This window comes from Dysidea avara, chromosome 2 (assembly GCF_963678975.1).
Source record: "Dysidea avara chromosome 2, odDysAvar1.4, whole genome shotgun sequence".
Taxonomy (NCBI): Eukaryota; Metazoa; Porifera; class Demospongiae; order Dictyoceratida; family Dysideidae; genus Dysidea; species Dysidea avara.
In genome coordinates this window covers 15,125,599-15,145,186 of record NC_089273.1, presented here as the reverse complement: position 1 = coordinate 15,145,186, position 19,588 = coordinate 15,125,599, and the positions used below count along the sequence as shown (strand labels likewise).

The 19,588-nt window shown below is 38.9% G+C and overlaps 2 protein-coding genes across 4 annotated transcripts in view; both read right to left on the bottom strand.

The window, feature by feature from the left end:
• Positions 1 to 19,588, bottom strand: part of LOC136246692 (uncharacterized) — a 109,359-nt gene that overhangs the window by 9,697 nt on the left and 80,074 nt on the right. For 2 of the 3 annotated variants that reach the window (XM_066038233.1, XM_066038234.1), the window contains exon 11: positions 13,314 to 13,383. Coding sequence is in view for 1 of the 3 variants with exons in the window: in XM_066038231.1 (XP_065894303.1) it covers positions 11,902 to 12,130 (229 nt within the window). In the remaining 2 variants the exon portion in view is untranslated. Of the gene's footprint in view, positions 1 to 11,901; positions 12,175 to 13,313; positions 13,384 to 19,588 lie in introns of those variants that run through there. The other variant, XM_066038231.1, reaches the window with a different exon arrangement.
• On the bottom strand, positions 6,288 to 9,524 carry LOC136246691 (piggyBac transposable element-derived protein 4-like). Its single transcript, XM_066038230.1, has 2 exons — positions 9,138 to 9,524; positions 6,288 to 8,930 (listed from the first exon to the last, which is right to left on the bottom strand). Exons 1-2 carry the CDS (start codon positions 9,504 to 9,506, stop codon positions 6,978 to 6,980), a joined length of 2,322 nt encoding a protein of 773 aa, XP_065894302.1. The 5' UTR covers positions 9,507 to 9,524; the 3' UTR covers positions 6,288 to 6,977.

Here is a 19,588-nt window from a genome sequence, read left to right as displayed (position 1 = left end):
TCTCTCTACAGGGTGATTTATTTGTAGCTGAACTATCTACAAGATAACTTCTTCTAGCTGATCTCTCTACAGGGAGATTTGTTTGTAGCTGAATTCTGTACAGGTGATTTGTTTGCAGCTGAACTCTTTACAGAATAGTTTCTTTGTAGCTGAACTCTCTACAAGGTAATTTCTTCTAGCTGAACTCTCTACATGGTGGTTTGTTTGTAGCTGAACTCTCTACAAGGTGACTTCTTCTAGCTGATCTTTCTACAGGGTGATTTATTTGTAGCTGAACTATCTACAAGGTAACTTCTTCTAGCTGATCTCTCTACAGAGAGATTTGTTTGTAGCTGAATTCTCTACAGGTGATTTGTTTGCAGCTGAACTCTTTACAGAATAGTTTCTTTGTAGCTGAACTCTCTACAAGGTAACTTCTTCTAACTGATCTTTCTACAGGGCAATTTGTTTGTGGCTGAATTTTCTACAGGGTGATTTCTTTGCAGCTGAACTCTACATGGTGGTTTCTTTGTAGCTGAACTCTCTACAAGGTAATTTCCTCTAGCTCATCTCTCTCCAGGGTGATTTGTTTGTAGCTGAATTCTCTACATGGTGTTTTCTTTGTAACTGAACTCTCTACAAGGTAACTTCTTCTAGCTGATCTTTCTACAGGGTTATTTGTTTGTACCTGAATTTTGTACAGGTGATTTGTTTGCAGCTGAGTTCTTTACAGAATGGTTTCTTTGTAGCTGAACTCTCTACAAGGTAACTTCTTCTAACTGATGTCTCTACAAGGTATAGTTTATAGCTGAACTCTCTACATGGTTGTTTAGTTGTAACTAAACTCTCTACAAGGTGATTTCTTCTAGCTGATCTTTCTACTGCGTGATTTGTTTGTAGCTGAACTCTCTACAAGGAAACTTCTTCTAGCTGATCTCTCTACAGGGAGATTTGTTTGTAGCTGAACTATCTACAAGATAACTTCTTCTAGCTCATCTCTCTACAGGGAGATTTGTTTGTAGTTGAACTCTCTACAGGTGATTTGTTTGCAGCTGAACTCTCTACATGATGGTTTCTTTGTAGCTGAACTCCCTAATACAAGGTAACTTCTTCTAGCTGAACTCTCTACAAGGTGGTTTGTGTGTAGCTGAACTCTCTACAAGGTGACTTCTTCTAGCTGATCTTTCTACAGGGTGATTTGTTTGTAGATGAACTATCTACAAGGTAACATCTTCTAGCTAATCTCTCTACAGGGAGATTTATTTGTAGCTGAACTATCTACAAGATAACTTCTCCTAGCTGATCTCTCTACAGGGTGATTTGTTTGTAGCTGAATTCTGTATATAGGTGATTTGTTTGCAGCTGAGCTCTTTAAAGAATGGTTTGTTGGTAGCTGAACTCTCTACAAGGTAACTTTGTCTGGCTGAACTCTGTACGTGGTGGTTTGTTTGTAGCTGAATTCTCTACATGGTGGTTTCTTTGTAACGGAACTCTCTACAAGGTAACTCCTTCTAGCTGATCTTTCTACAGGGTGATTTGATTGTAGCTGAATTCTGTACAGGTGATTTGTTTGCAGCTGAGCTCTTTACAGAATGGTTTCTTTGTAGCTGAACTCTCTACAAGGTAACTTCTTCTAGCTGAACTCTCTACGTGGTGGTTTGCTTGTAACTTAACTCTCTACAAGGTGACTTCTTCTAGCTGATCTTTCTACAGGGTGGTTTGTTGTTTGTAGCTGAACTATCTACAAGATGACATCTTCTAGGAGCTCTCTCTACAGGGTGAATTGTTTGTAGCTGAACTCTCTATAGGGTTATCTGTTTGTAATAGAACTCTCTACAGGATGGTGTCTTTGTAGCTGCTCTCTCTATGGGGTGACTTGTTTCTAGCTGATTTCTCTACAGGGTGATCTGTTCGTAGCTGAACTTTCTACAGGATGATTTGTTTGCAGCTGAACTCTTTATATGATGGTTTCTTTGTAGCTGAGCTCTGTACAGGGTAACTTCTTCTAGCTGATCTCTCTATATAGGGTGACTTGTTTGTAGCTGAACTATCTGCAGAGTGAATTGTTTGTAGTCGAACTCTCTGCAAGGTGATCCTTTTAGCTGATCTCTCTACAGGATGATTTTTTCTAGCTGAACTCTCTACAGGGTGATCTGTTCATAGCTGCACTCTGATATGTTTGTAGCTGAACTCTCTACATGGTGGTTCCTTTGTAACTAAACTCTCTATAAGGTGATGACTTGTAGCTGATCTCTCTACTGGATGACTAATTGGTTCTAGCTGATCTCTCTATAGAGTTATAACTTTCTCTATAGAGTTATAACATGTTTGTATAGCTGAACTCTTTACAGAGTGGTTTTTTTGATTGGTTGTTGAACTCTCCAGCTACACGGTGACTTGTTTGTACTACAGAGTGACTTGTTTGTAGCTGAAATCTCTACTTACTTGTAACTGAACATTGCATAAAGTAACTTGTTTGTAGCTGATCTAGATGAACTCTCTACTGGGTAGCTATTTTGTAGCTGAACCCTTTACGCAGTGACTTGTTTGTATCTGAATTCTCTACAGAGTGACTTGTTATCTCTACAAGGTGACTTGTTTATAGCTGAATTATCTTCAGTGTGACTTATAATGTTCTGAATCTCTACAGCAACATATTTGTAGCTGAACTCTCTACAGGGTGACTTGCTTGTAGTTGAATTTTCTATAAAATTAACTGTTTGTAGCTGAACTCCCTACAGAATAACTTGCAATGTCATATAATTCTGTAATGGAGCAAGTTATATACATAGCTGAATGCTCTATTAGAGTGACTGTTCTATTAGAGTATCTCGATCTCGCACATGCTACATGTAGTTGGCTTTGGAATCATAACTCAGTGGTTTATAATCCGATTCTTCTGTACTACTGCAAGGAATTTCTATGATAATTATTCCAGCTACACACCAATTTTCAGCTCATTGTTCTAAGCGATTTGCCTGGTAGGTGTGAAAACTAATAGTTTTTTTATTCATAAAATTCGATCGCGTGATTGTGACACAGGTTGGGTTTTGTGTCATATCTCGATGGCCTTTATCTCGATTCATTTCAAACCACAAAAAGGCACTCCTACGATAGTTACTCCATCTACATAGCAATTTTCAGCTCATTCCTTCAAGCGGTTTACCCTGTGGTCGTGACAGACCTTCGACCTTATTTTACGCAAATAATTGGTCATAACTCCATGAATGTTCATCGGATTTCTACCAAACTTGGTACTGAGATTCGCTTTAATGAGCCCTTAAAGTGTTCCAAATTTCATCCCGATTGGAGTACGAATTCGTGTTTTATGGTGGATTTTGCAAAGTGTGCGAAAAGAAGTAGAAGAAGAAAAAAACGCAGAAAAAAACCCAAACTTTGGCCGCTCGTATCTCGGAAATGGCTGGAGCGATTTTCTTCAAATTTGGAATGTGGACTCCCCGACCTAGCCAGCACTTCTGTAGCAACTGTGGTTTCAATCGGATAAGGAATCACGGAGCTACAAAGGTGTGAAAATAGCATTTACTTTCTTCCTGTAAATATACTCACGGTGTGGCACACCGGCTACTTGGGCCGCACGACACACTACCATGTGTCTTGATATATCCTTATGCATATCCACAAGGAGTATACAGACTCATTAGATTTAAAGATTGCTATCAATAGGTTTATTGCTAATTGTCCAGTAAGGCATACCATATTTTTTATAATAATGTAGCCAACAATGTGTACAAATATGATCCTGAATTTTACATAATATGATCTTGAATTTTACATTATTCTCATAACAATTTAACATCACATTTTGATGCTAAAAGTGCTCCAGATGCCATTTGAGAGAACTAAATTTTCAAAAATTTCCTGGGGGCATGCCCTCTAACCTCCCTAGCTTTATTTTCGGTAACAGCTACTTATACTCCGCTCAGATGATCTGACCACCAGGCTTGTATCTATTATGCCAGCATACTTTTTGGCATAATAGGGGATGAAAAGCATAAAGCATAATGCTGCAAAATGGAGCATAATTAGAAGCATATTGGGTAAATTTCTGCCACAATAACTTCTGCTGTAAGTCACAAAGTCAAGAGCTAACCTATTTTGGATGGTGAAATGATTCCTGAAAATGTGTAGAAATTGCACTACAATCTTACTACAAGTTTATACACTTAAGGGAATGAATGCTTTTCATTGTGGTTTTGAGTTTTATAGGACACATGCAGTCATGTGCCAACTACGTAGTACCAAGGCATGGCAATGCAGTTTCGCTGAGCTTCAATCATTGAATTTGGTATTATAAAATGTGCCTCATCATCTGTTTTGAATTATTATGATTTTGATATATTGGAAGCTCGATTGGAAGACAATACAATAGAAGCTCTGATGATACCCAAGTTGGTGTCAAGTCAGTATAGCTAGTGAATGTCTGGACATTGAAAATAGTGAAGTCTCTGCAAGTCTGCAGTGAGACTGGTCAAACCAAGAAAATAATTATTTCAAAAAGATCAAGATTCTCTAATAGAACAGTCAAACACTCTAATAGTAGAGCCATCTTATGCAATAGAGAGAAAGAGAACCATTTAGCTAAGTGTTTATCCCCAGTAGGCTAATATGTTCTTGATATTATGCAAGTTACATAATTATTATACTGAGTAGTTACTGTCCTTTGAATACCAATGAAGATCAATCAGAAATCATGTATAATATTTTATACATAATTCTGGAGCGCATCCCGATTTCAAGCTATTACTATTATTTGGATGTTGCAATTGAAGTGACACTTTTCTGTTTACATTCTATCATATGAAGAACTTCTCTGCAAAAGCATAATGCATTTCTGAAAAGCATAAAAACAAGCATACAGTAATACACAGAAAATTCGGGATACGCCAAAAAGCATAATAGACAAATTTTGGAACATAGTAGACTCAAGCCTATTGACCACCATTCAAGTGCTAGATCCGGCCCTGACATTGGTGACCCAATGCTTAAAGCAAACATCAAAATTGGCAGAAACTTATGCAAGAAAGAAGAAGCAACAAAAGGTTACAATACCTGGGCAAATCGCTTAATGTCTACTCAATTTCACAGTGTCCTGATGGTGTGTCAGTGTGTTACGTATGTGTAGCCAAGAAAACTGGTGCACAATATCACAGATAATTGACAGAAAAAGTAGAAATTGCACACTTGCACTACTCTATGATCCCTTCTGTGAGTTGCATAATTTTTTTGCATTATACATACAGTAACTGTCAGCTACATAGAGCTATCAATGCACCAAAATTTATTAAAATCATTTTAGCCTTTCTCAAGATATAGGTAGCCACATTTTCATATTTTTATAGGTACCAAGTTTAATTCTAATCCAATTAAGAATCATAGTATTATGGTTGAATACTTGTGTACAAAAAATCTTTGTGTCACAGCTACACTGTACACACACCACTTATGAGAATGGCTTGAAATTTGGTATGCTCATATAGCTAGACTAACCAAACCTTTAGGGGAACTAGAGAATCAGAGTAACAGCTACAAAGTTACAAAGCAAAACTAAACAAAATGTAAAACATAATCCTCATAAAACAGCCAATGGTGTGGCCTGCATTATTAAAATTTATTAGCATTTACATCATTGCAGCCATTACTTGGCTGCCACCTTTGATTTTTACAGCTTTTAAACACCAGAACTTTGAAGACTGCACAAATTGACTGTTTTGACATAGACTTTACTTCTTGTATTTTATACGTAAAATAGTTAGGCATCAAAACACAGGGTTTTACAGAATCTAAAAAATCAAAAGATCTTGTGTTGTGGCTCATGAGCAATGCAAGAGTGCTACTGCAGGGCCTGAGTATTTTTAAATTCCGTAGAACCTTGAGTTTCGATGTATAACTAACAGCTTGTTGTTGTACCTTTGCTGCTGCTGCTTGTTGTACCTTCACAGCTGCTTGTGACACAAGCGTTAATAAGCCCAATACACCTCCCTGTAACTTGTAACGCACTTTACAGCATTTGCTATCCAATTAAATGCCCATGCATTGCCAATGTTATAGGTGCGTAATAGTCGTGTTTTGTATCATCCCAGAGACAGGGATCCATTGAGACATGAACAAGGGATCTATAGGATATAGATACCTGTAAGTATCCAATGAAATTTGAGTATTTCACCTTGCTGTGGAAGACAGGCCAACAACATTGCCAATGATTCTACCATAATAACAGGCAAAAACAGAAGATAGACCTACAGCACTGGAGCTTTGCATGAAAAATGATCGAAAACACATCCTTAACCCATTAACAGCTGAATTCCTGGAGGGAATTAAAAAAAAACGCATGACTCAAGACAAGCCTCTTTTCTAAGCAAACAAACGGTTAAACCCCTTGGAAACCATATATCACTATGTTCCCCATGGACCAAGGAATACAACTATATGCAATTTGTTGCCATAGCAGCAACCACATATACATTACAATATTTTATAACTTCGTATTTTTATATGCAAACGATAAAACCATACTTGACACAGTTATTCTAACTTTAGACAGCTAACAACAAACCTTACTTCATCACAACTGCGTTGTATACGCCGACGGGTGAAGCGCTTCATTTCCCTGAGAGCGGAAGGTGATGTTTCAGGTAAGCGTATTCAGCCATAGATTTTTGATACGATTGCCGTACGCGCATGCGTAAATACTCATGCAATAACAATGGCGTCGTCACGTTTCACAAATTCAGTGATGATAGAGGTCATAGCAGCAAAGGAACGATCAATGACGGAGCGATTTCTTAGGGGGAAGTATAAAACAAACGAGTCTATCGAAGTAGATCAATGGTATCGTGATGTTTACGTGAGTGAATGGACGTATTTGTATTGGTTATTGTTTACTGGCTAATATAGATTAGTATACAAGCAATTAGCATTTGTTACAAAACATTATATGCAAAACAATAAAGTGCTGCGTACTAGTTACTACAGTTGGGCTAGCTAGTGTTCCAGTATTCTACCTTTGTGTGATAAAGTTTGAAACATTCCCTATCGTCACTTACACATAAATGTACATTACAATAAGAACATTTAAATCGAGTTTCATGCCTCAGTTCACTTCTAGAAAGATGTTGCTTGTTCCTTGTCATGTTGCACACTACACATTCAAGTTTCTTTGTCTGTTGTATAGGCCAGTGACCAAGATTCAAGTTTAGTCGTGTTTCACTATGCTCCCCACTCCGCTGATGACCAGCTCGTTGCCGGAAACGATAAGGTCCGATTAGCTGATTGGCTACTGCAATGCGGAAGCTAAGATAACTTCGCTTTCGTCGACTTGGATAACCAGCATACAGTGATGGATTGGAGTACCTCTCTAAGATGTAAGCATTGTAAAGAGCACATTCTATCAGGTGAGCAAAAACTCTTTTCCACCACTTGCGGGATCTCCTCCCCACATTATAGTATCCTATATGCTGATCACTGCGATCCACCCCTCGCATGTACTGCTGATAATCAGGTAGCAGTGGCGGACAAGAAACATCACTTGATGTCCCATCAGGATTAGTATGTCGGACTGTCTCTCCATGTGATGCCCCGTCATGAAAGGTTGATAGAAAATAGACAAGTCTTCGATCATACCATGCTGCTGCAAGGAGTGGACCATTTGATAGGTAATTATAGTATCCCCTATCTTCCCTTGTCCTTCTAATTATTGACTTAGGAAACCCTGTTCTGTTTGTTCGAGCTGTCCCACAAGCGTTGTTCTGATCTTCATACAGGGCCATGTACAGGCGAGGGCTGGTATAATAATTGTCGGTGTAAACTTCATGCCCTTCAAGTCCATCCATAAGTTCCAGTACAACTCTTGAACAAAGCCCAACATCAAGGTTTGACTCCAAGTTTTTGCCTGTGTATATTTGCATTCTGTATATGTACCCATTTGTTGCATCACACAACACAAACACTTTTATCCCCCACTTTGTAGGCTTGTTCTTCATATATTGCTTGAAGTTGAGACGACCCTTGAAAGGAATCATAGCCTCATCTACAGTCACAGCCTGGTGAGGTGTGTAATTGGAAGCACATTGGGCAGTGACCAAGTTCAGCAAGTTTCTCACTTTGAAAAGTTTGTCATGTCGTGGATGCCCTGCTGGATGTTGCTGTCTATTATCAGCAAGATGAAGGAAACGGTAGATCTGGAGAAACTTGTCTCTACTCATTATTTCTGAGATACCAGGAGTACTCAGGATCTCCTCATCAACCTGCCAGTACATGTCAAGGTGTGGCAAGTGTAAGATCCCCATCATTATGAGCATTCCAATAAATGCCTTCATTTCTTCACAGGTGACATCTTTCCACGGTCTTGCATATTGCCGACAGGGAAACCGCAAAGCAGCATAACTATTGGTTTCAGTGACCAGCAAGTCCCAAACATCATCAGTAAAGTACAAATAAAATAAATCAACTGGCCTTGTGTTTGGTGGAAATCGTACATTTGGACCAGGAGTTGGTGAGTAGCTAAATTTAGTGTGTGTGGGCTCTATATTCTCCCACTCTCCAGGTAGAAAAGTTACTCCAGCTGCTCTTCCATCACCAGGTATGGTCCCATGTCCCCTACCAGCACCACGACTACGTCCTCTGCCACGTCCACGTCCTCTACCAAGACTAGTTGTTCTACTCCGACTACGCTCCCTGCCACGACCACGTCCTCTGCTGTCACTGCGACGTACACCACGTCCACGCCTGGCACTGTCAGTAGGTCCTACACCACCACCACCTCTTGTTGTACCCCGTCCTTGTCTATGTGCACGTGCTGCTCCTCGAGCTGCTGTGGTGGCACGGGTTGGTCGATCAGGTGATGTTGGTATGAAGTCATCATCGGAAGTGTCACTATCAGTAGGATCAAGTCGTCGCTGCTTGGGAGAACTTGGGTGTTCTGAACTGGATTGCTGCAGAGGAATACAAACATTTATTTGCATTATGTAGTCACTCATAAATAATTTTACTTAGTCACAACTTGTATTTTTTTATCTATTGTCTGTATGTTTTCTATTTGTATGCTTGTATGTATTCTATCTCTTTTCACCAGTGCATGTTTATCATCAACCATTTATACCTTAGTTGTCACCTATTCATATCTATGTGAAATCACTTACACTTTCATCTCTATCATTGTGATCACTAATACTTCCTGTCCTACTGATGGCTTCACTTTGTTCGCTGGAAGCATCATCAAACTGTTCTTCATCAACCCTCTCTTCAGTAGTAGCATCGTTCATGTCTTCAGTAGAAGGATTGTCCCTGTCTTCAATATCATCTCTGTCCTCATTCAGGTCGTCAGCAGCATCCCAAGCGTCTGCCACTGGTTCGAGTACAGCTTCAGCCTCCAATTCGCTTCGACGGAGAACAGGCTCGCCCAAGTAGGCATATATCTCTTCTCCTTCATTATCGTCGCTCTCATCACTGCTGAATCCATCATCAAGAAGAGTATCGAGAACGTCTGTTACGGAAAGTCGGGATGCCATTATGTCATTTACGCGCAAAATGCGAATTGCTTTGCGGGAAGGACCATTTATCCTAGTAACCTAAGGGGTGTGGTCGTACAAATCTTAGCACACGTGCGTCGGCCCTTATGGAGCTGCCTTATGGTTAAACTAGCGTGCTTTGCCAAATCATGTGGATTTCTAAATCCATGCCGCCATATGGCGGCTACCGCCGTTAATGGGTTAATAGCAGCTGACATTCCAGACATAGTTTCAGCGATGGTAAAGGTCTGCCGCAGTCAGAGTACGCAACCCCACCTACAAGAAGATCAAGCCATTGCATGTTGGGTAATAACGATCAGCCCAGCCAAGCATCAAATCAAGACACCAGCTCTCCAGGCATCAAGGACTCTCAGGACAGCACCGACAAAGATGTCAAAAAGAAGGATTTTGGTAAGTTATAATACAGCGTGTGTTGTGTTGTTGCAGTTAACATCACACATGCATCACTTGAAATAAAGTACACCATGTTCAGGCTTCTGTATAACATGCTCCAGGTTCAAGCTCTATATAATGTGCACCATGCCTAAGCCTCTTGCGTGCCACACTTAGCTATTTATAATGCACAGTGTATGACCACTCAAACAATGTACCCTAATTCCTGTCACTATAGAAAGTCAATATGTAACGGCAAGCAGTATGCCTATACCAGCATATTCCCCTCTTCACTGTCTTTGTATCTCATCCCATAGCCAAGTTCCCTGATGGCAGTCAGCTTTTCCATATCCAGCAGCTGGAGCCATATTTGATACAGACAACCTTGTCAGCATTGATAGCGATGACTCGGATGTGTTATTCCCAACTGAGAAGTCGCATCCACCAGTGTTAATCAGCAATGGCATACCTCCTGTCCCATTCAGACTTGTGAAGCGTGTGGAGGATGGACTATTTGTCGAGATAGCAGAGATTTTGCCAAGCTACCTGGACTCTGTTGACCTCAATACAGATGTCCACCACACTGGATCTCATAAGTATTCTGTGGTATCTGACATCATTGATTGGGTCCAATGCTTTGGAATCTATAAGGCAATCAATTATTGCCAAAAGCCCAAGTGTGTTGTTGATCTCCTTGAGTATAAAAGCCTCATAATACGGGCATCACAGCACTGCAGGGGATAATTTATGATGCCTGTGTTCATCTGAAAGTATCAGCTACTCACACCGAACAGTGGTCCACTACAGATGTCACTATTTGTTGAAAAAGCTATTCAGTATCATTATAAACACAAGGACATGGACCATACAATTCATTTTATCTGAACCATCATCAACAATCACAGCACCAAAATGCATCACAAAGAGACAACCAATATGCCTAGACTGGAAAGACAGACCAAATGTATTTCCTGGGCTACCTGCCCCTACGAATATATAATTATGCTACAGATGTATCTACAATCCTAGAGCTCAGGTTAAGAGCCACAAAGCTTCCTAGTGTCCTTACAGGCAGAGAGAAAGGCAGCATAATAAGCAGTCTTAACTCTGGCATACAGTGGAACCTTGGTTATCCGAAAATCTTGGGATCAGAGGTGTTCTTAAGTCTGAAGAGTCACATATCTTTGAAACTGTGCATAAATAACTATAAAATAGCATGCATTAAAAAAGTCAGTATTATTAACTACCCTAATAAAACAGTCCTACTCTAATAGACCAGTCATTTTTGTAGTTTGGTAACGCTCTCTATTTCCTCCCCTCCCTTTTTACTTTATGTACACTATATTTATATTCTTACATGTACAATATTGTTATGGATACAAGTACATATGTATGGCTGCAAGGCTAAAGCAGGCTGTGTATATTTATCAGCCGCGCATACAATTAATCATTCTTCACAAAGGGTCTGGAATCCCACTAAAAACACTGTTTGATAAGTTGGCTTAGCTTGTTTTATAACTATGTACTTGGCTTCCTTTTCCATGAAAAGAGTTAGTAACAAAACTGACAAATTTTGTAAAAATCTGCTGCCCACAAAATTAATTACATTAATTCCATTAGCATTACAAATGCAATTTACACATAAACTTAAGGTGATTTTCTCCTCTGTTCTGAAGAATATTGGTTAGTATCAGCATATCGGTTACAGAAATAGGGAAATAATCGGTTACAGAAATAGGGAAATAATCGGTTACAGAAATAGGCAAATAATCGGTTACAGAAATAGGCAAATAATCGGTTACAGAAATAGGCAAATAATCGGTTACAGAAATAGGCAAATAATCGGTATCCATAAATGTGAAAAAAAAACATGTCGGTGCAACATTACTTTTAGTTTCCAGTTACTTTTGCTTTCATGCATGTGTATGCCTTTTTTACAACCATGAAGTTTTTTTGCATGGGTCACACATTTATGTTTAATGTAATTTCAAATGTCACTCACCAGATCTTATTCCACTGATAAGCATCATCAACTGTTGTGATGTAGTAATAGTTTCCAGTTGACAACACAGATCAAATAATTCTTCTCTACAGCTCATCCTCTCAATCAAACAATCCAATATTATCTTATTAGCAGCAGTGGAGTTACTACTATTCAATATCACACAACTCTGGTCATCATTGATATACTCTTGTAACTTTCCAACACTCTTTTCATAGTTATCAGGCATTAGTTGTAGAATAGTGTGGTAACGTGCCTTGAGTGGAGCAAAATCTGCAAACAATGAAGCTTAATTTGATGGTATTTGAGTATTATATGATATTTAAAGACACACAGTAGTATAGTGATAAAATAAAAATTTCTGTGTACTGTACTTAAAGCCAAGCTCAAATAAATGACAGGGTCCTAAATGAAGGCCATGCAGGGGCACTACCTTATTGTAAGGGCGTGTACAAGATTACAATGGCTTAATTAATTTAAACAAGGCTTACTACAACTAATGAAACATGTGACTTGTCACAAAACTTTCAACAGCAACTGGTACAATGTGAAAAAAGATGTTTCAGCTGTTGTAGCTGCCCCAAAGCTGGTGGTTATTAAACCGTGGACTGTAGTATCCTTGATAGTATTGAGTACCAGCTAAGCAAGTCTTTAATGTAAGACAATTGTGATGGGTCATGTCGAAAACAAAACAGGTAAAAGTTAGCCCCATACCTGGCCTGTGGCTAGCTATGGGGCTTTATACATACCAAAAGATGTCTGGACCAAAGAGTCAAGCTGTGAACAAGTGTGGCCTCCAAAAAGCCAGTATGAAAAAGTTTCAAAATCAAAAGGTGTTGTGTTGGCCAACAATGATAAGAATGTCAATCATTTTTATTGATCACACCTTCGGTATAACATTATTACAGCTATATTGTGGCCTCCTTCTTCGATTTCACAATTTTGTTTCACACTGACTTAGTAGTACGTCTGAGCCTACTAATGCTTTTGAAATTGCCTATTTTGGTTTTGAGTAATGCTCCAATATTTCCCTAATATGCTACATTGTGCCCTACTGCTCTAATGGAGCACCAAATACAGTGTACATCTGTGAAATTTTTATTAGGGTATTTTTTAACAAACGGCAACTGTTCTATTAGTGTGTATTCAAAGGAATAAATTAAATGTTTACATGTTTTATTAACTAAACTATCATGTATCGTACAATAGTTTCTAAATCAGCTTTTCTGATAACCAATGCACAAAACTTGTGGCTATTATGCTGGTTTTATGTTCAAAGCATTTGCCTGCCTAATATGCCACTATAGTTATGGGTACTTGTTGTGGGAATACTGTTTTGAAGCCGCATCTTTTTTCACAGCTTTGCTGCTTTGGTATAGTTAATTTATAATTGTACTGCATACAGTATGTGCATACCTCTGTTGAGAACAATCTTTCTGGGTGGACTTGAATCTCCAAACACAGAAGTTTAAGGCAATGGAACTATTTGAAACATGCAACATTTTTAATGTTAACAACTTCCATTTATGTGGTAATATTAGAAAACGTTACATGGCTATAATTATAACCCTTCATGATATCACTCTACAAAGTGTCTCAGTAATGGTCATCATCTGCATTATGCATACTGGACTGCTTTAAATGTACACACATTACAAGGAATTGTACACTTAATACATAACAATGTTTGCGCTGGGTCTCTGAGAAAACAAAATAATTTGATGTCGTGCTACTTCTAAAACTCAGGTGCTATGCAGCTAGCTACATGCCTCATCAGGAATTAACCCTTAAACGCGCAGTTGTTTTATAAAACACAAGCACTGAAAATGCATAATCCAGCAAACTGGATCGCATGCATGCCTTGTAAAACTAAACTATATAACACAAAAACTGTTAAAGCTATCTAAAAATAACAAACATCATCTTAGTATTTTACCCACCAATAAATTTTGGTTTAAATTGTCTCATACTTTGTCATGTTCATCCAACCCAGAGATACTTGCTTCACTTTGAAAGAGTACAAGAACTATCCCTCCATCTTCCTTCTTCACATAACGATGTACAAAGGTCCATAACTCGGCCATACTTTGTCATATCAATTTTTGTTGGTGTCATGTTACTCCTCACGTAATGGTGACAGTTGATATATGTGACTGAATTTGACAAAACAAGGCTTCGACGCACAAAGCTTTGTTAGGAGATATGGCGATTTTAAGGAATCATTGTGTAATAACTTCCCAGTGCCTACAGCTGTGCAAACACAATTTGCACCAATTGTTCATCTGTTCACTGGCTATCACTGAGTGGGTGTATACATTTCTGATACCCAAAATTTGTCCTGTTTTGAGCAGCTTTTTTCGAGCGGGTAATGATATCACAGATGGTAGTACTAAGGGTGGGAGGGTGGGGGTGGACGGTGGTCTTAATATACGGGTATAAAATGGAGTAAGAAGACGATTGGAGTCCAGAGGCCAAGTTTGGGCTCTCCATGGCCCTCCATGGCCCTCAAATTACTCCAAATTGACTGAGAACACCATTGGCGAGCTCTCTGTGAAGTCCCAGCTCACTACACACCATTATCACAAAGCCATGGCCATTTAATGGTGCCAATCTCACACTCGTGGCTTTGACAGGGTCGGAAGAAAGCTGCTACAGAAACCAGACTCGCCAGTGCTGAAGGAAGTACAGTGTGAAATATGATAGTGTATTAGACCAGCAATCCATTTCTGGTAAAATCGTAAGTTTGATTTTGTGTGCGTGGAAGTCTTGTTATATGAAATCCGGTCACATATAGATGTCACGTAATAATGTCACTGTCGGATGAGCACAGTGGTGATACGAATGTGGAAGGACTGAAACTGATTCAGCGCATCGTGGTGGGTGAGTTCCTTGTTTGTATGTTGAAAATTTATATACTGGCAGATAGCTTACTCTTTACCAATTAATAAAATCCATTTTTCAAATCGATCAGATAAATGCTTCATGAGATATGCTTGTTTGTAACTGCCTATGTAGATTGGCAAAAGTATTGTGCATTTTCAATTCGTTTTTTATCAAATCCAGTTTTCTGGATTATGCGGGTTTAAGGGTAATAATACATATTTAGCTAATGGTTATTGATCTTGCAATAATGCATCAATAAATTCAGTTGTTGTAATATCAAATTCATGAAATTCACACAATTCTTCAATTACATTGCTATGCACCTCTACATTTTGTTCACACATGTAGGAGACATGCCCCTTTCAAATTGAAAGGGTCAGTAGTCCTATGGGACGTGCACCATTGTTGTTCACTTGTTAAATGCCTGTAAAACATGAAGGGAAGGTAATTCATAAAGTCCGACAAGAGTTAATGTATGACAGCTATATCCCATTAATTCGATATGAGGGACAGTTAACAAAACATTCTTGACTGCTCTATTAGAGTAATTTAATGTAAGTGACTTCTCTATTAGAGTTTTTCAATCATTTTAGCGAATTCAAAGGATCTAAACAATGCTGCAAAGACACTGCATTGTAAAATCCTACCTACTCCAACCTGTATATTGTATCTAATCAAAAACAGCCAAGCTGTAAAAAAAGGTGCGGCCCCCAAAAAGGCCATGGTGAAAAAAGATGCGAAATCCAAGGTGGCGGCCAAGAAATGGCTGTGATGGTAGGTTAATGGTTACATTTTAATAACAACAATTCAGGTGAATTTGATGCCAAGACCAAGCGGCACAAAATTCACCTGAATTGTCGTTATTAAAATGTAACCATTAACCTACCATCACAGCCATTTCTTGGCCGCCACCTTGGATTTCACATCTTTTTTCACCATGGCCTTTTTGGGGGCCACACCTTTTTTTACAGCTTGGCTGTTTTTGATTAGATATCACTTCTTTTTGTATTTGTATACTGCAAAGCCGGCCTATGGCTGGCTTTGGGGCTTTTTTAACCCATGTGTTTTTCTTTACTACAGGAAGAAGAAAAGAACTTAAAGAAGAATTTTAGTACTTCAATTATTATTGATTTTATTAGTAATTATAAAAATTATATACATATATTTATTAGATGCCCATTATTCCCCACAGGATATTTTTTTGCAGCTGATCTCTCTACTGGGTGACTTGAAATGTAGCTGAACTATATACAGGATGGTTTCTTCGTAGCTGAACTCTTTACAAGGTAACCTCTTCTAGCTGGTCTCTCTACAGGGTATTTTGTTTCTAGTTGAACTCTCTACAGGTGATTTGTTTGCAGCAAACTCTCTACATGGTGGTGTCTTTGTAGCCGAACTCTCTACATGATGGTTTCTTTGAAGCTGAACTCTCTATAAGGTGACTTCGTCTAGCTGAACTCTCTACAGGGTGATTTTTTTGTAGCTGAACTCTCTGCAGGGTGATTTGTTTGCAGCTGAACTCTCTACATGATGGTTTCTTTGTAGCTGAACTCTCTACAAGGTGACTTCGTCCAGCTGATCTCTCTACGGGGTGATTTGTTTCTAGCTGAACTCTCTACAGGTGATTTGTTTGCAGCTAAACTCTCTACATGGTGGTTTTTTTGTAGCTGAACTCCCTACATGATGGTTTCTTTGTAGCTGAACTCTCTACTAGGTAACTTCTTCTCTACAGGGTGATTTGTTGCAGTTGAATTCTCTACAAGATGGTTTGTATTAGGCTGAACTCTCTACATGGCGGTTTCTTTGTAGCTGAACTCTCTACAGAGTGATTTGTTTGCAGCTGAACTCTCTACATGATGGTTTCTTTGTAACTGAACACTCTACAAGGTGACTTCTTCTAGCTGATCTTTCTACAGGGTGAATTGTTGTAGCTGAACTATCTACAAGGTAACTTCTTCTAGCTGATCTCTATACATGGTAATTTGTTTGTAGTTGAATTCTGTACAGGTGGTTTCTTTGTAGCTGAACTCTGTACATGATGGTTTCTTTGTAGCTGAATTCTCTATATGATGGTTTCTTTGTAACTGAACCCTCTACAAGGTAACTTCTTCTAGCTGATCTTCCTACTGGGTGATTTGTTTGCAGCTGAACTCTCTACATGGTTGTTTCTTTGTTGCTGAACTCTCTACAAGGTGAATTCTTCTACCTGATCTCTCTACAGGGTGATTTATTTGTAACTGAACTCTATACAAGTGCGTTTTTGTGAGTAATCTCACTGCAGGTTGATTTGTTTGTAGCTGAACTCACTAAAGGGTGATTTTGCTTGTAGCTGAACTCATTGCATTGTATCTAGTTTCTAGCTGATCTCTCTACAGGGTGATTTGCTTGTAGCTGATCTCTCTACAAGTTGATTTGTGTGTAGCTGATCTCTCTGCAGGTTGATTAATTTGCAACCGATCTCTCTACAAGGTAATTTGTTTGTAGCTGAACTGTCTGTAAAGTGATTTATTTGTAGCTGATCTCTCTGCAGATTGATGTGTTTTAGCTGAACTCTCTACAGGGTGATTTACTTGTAGCTGAACTCCTTACATTGTGTCTAGTTTCTAGCTGATCTCTCTACAGGGTGATTTGTTTGTAGCTGATCTCTCTACAAGTTGATTTGTGTGTAACTGATCTTTCTACTGGTTGATTTGTTTGTAGCCGATCTCTCTACAGGGTAATTTGTTTGTAGCTGAACTCTGTACAAGGTGCTTTTTTGTAGGTGATCCCACTGCAGGTTGATTTGTTTGTAGCTGAACTCACTAAAGGTAGATTTGCTTGTAGCTGAACTCCTTACATTGTGTCTAGTTTCTAGCTGATCTCTCTACAGGGTGATTTGTTTGTAGCTGAACTCTCTATAAGGTGATTTGTTTGCAGCTGAACTCTCTACATGGTGGTTTCTTTGTTGCTGAACTCTCTACAGGGTGATTTGCTTGTAGCTACTCTCTGCAGGGTGATTTTTTTCTAGCTTATCTCTCTACAGGTTGATTTGTGTGTAACTGATCTCTCTACAAGCTGATTTGTTTGTAGCTGAATTCTCTGCAAAGTGTTTTGTTTGTAGCTGACCTCTCTTCAGGGTGATTTGTTTCTAGCTGATCTCTCTACAGGGTGATTTTTTGTAGCTGACCTCTCTTCAGGGTGATTTGTTTCTAGCTGATCGCTCTACAGGTTGGTTTGTTTGTAGCTGAACTCTCTACACGGTGATTTGCTTGTAGCTGAACTCCTTACATTGTGTCTAGTTTCTAGCTGATCTCTCTACAGGGTGATTTGTTTGTAGCTGATCTATCTACAAGTTGAATTGTGTGTAGCTGATCTCTCTGCAGGTTGATTTGTTTGTAGCCGATCTCTCTACAAGGTAATTTATTTGTAGTTGAACTGTCTAAAAGGTGATTTGTTTGTAGCTGATCTCTCTGCAGGTTGATTTGTTTTAGCTGAACTCTCTACAGGGTGATTTATTTGTAGCTGAACTCCTTACATTGTGTGTAGTTTCTAGCTGATCTCTCTACAGGGTGATTTGTTTGTAGCTGATCTCTCTACAAGTTGATTTGTGTGTAGCTGATCTCTCTGCAGGTTGATTTGTTTGTAGCCGATCTCTCTATAGGGTAATTTGTTTGTAGCTGAACTCTCTGTAAGGTGATTTGTTTGTAGTTGATCTCTCTGCAGGTTGATTTGTTTTAGCTGAACTCTCTAAAGGGTGTTTTGCTTGTAGCTGATCTCTCTACAGGGCAATTTGTTTGTAACTGATCTCTCTACAGGGTGATTTTTTTGTAGCTGACCTCTCTTCAGGGTGATTTGTTTCTAGCTGATCTCTCTACAGGGTGATTTTTTGTAGCTGACCTCTCTTCAGGGTGATTTGTTTCTAGCTGATTGCTCTACAGGTTGATTTGTTTGTAGATGAACTCTCTACAGGGTAATTTACTTGTAGCTGAACTCCTTACTTTGTGTCTAGTTTGTAGCTGATCTCTCTATAGGGTGATTTGTTTGTAGCTGAACTCCTTACATTGTGTGTAGTTTCTAGCTGATCTCTCTACAGGGTGATTTGTTTGTAGCTGATCTCTCTACAAGTTGATTTGTGTGTAACTGGTCTCTCTGCAGGTTTATTTGTTTGTAGCCGATCTCTCTACAGGTAATCTGTTTGTAGCTGAACACTCTATAAGGTGATTTGTTTGTAGCTGATCTCTCTGCAGGTTTATTTGTTTTAGCTGAACTCTCTACAGGGTGATTGCTTGTAGCTGAACTCCTTACATTGTGTCTAGTTTCTAGCTGATGTCTCTACAGGGTGATTTTTTGAAGCTGAACTCTCTTCAGGGTGATTTGTTTCTAGCTGATCTCTCTACAGGTAGATTTGTGTTGATTTGTTCATTGCTAATCGCTCTAAAGGTTGATTTATTGCACCTGAATACCCTGCAAAGTGTTTTGTTTGTAGCTGATCACTCTAAAGGGTAATTTGTTTGTAGCTGAACTCTCTCCACAGAGACTTGTGTGTAGCTGAATTCTGTGTAACTGAATTCTCTAGAGAGTGACTTAATTGTAGCTGAATTCTCTACACAGTGCATGACTTGTTTATAGCTGAACTTTCTTCAGTGTGACTTGTAATGTTCTGAATCTCTATAGTGATATATTTGCTTAACTCTCCACATGGTGACTGTCTTCTTGCTGAACTGTCTATAAGATTAACTGTTTGCAGCTGAACTCCCTACACAATAACTTGTGATGTAATAAAATTCTATAATGGAGTAAATAAATTAGCCGAATGCTCTATTAG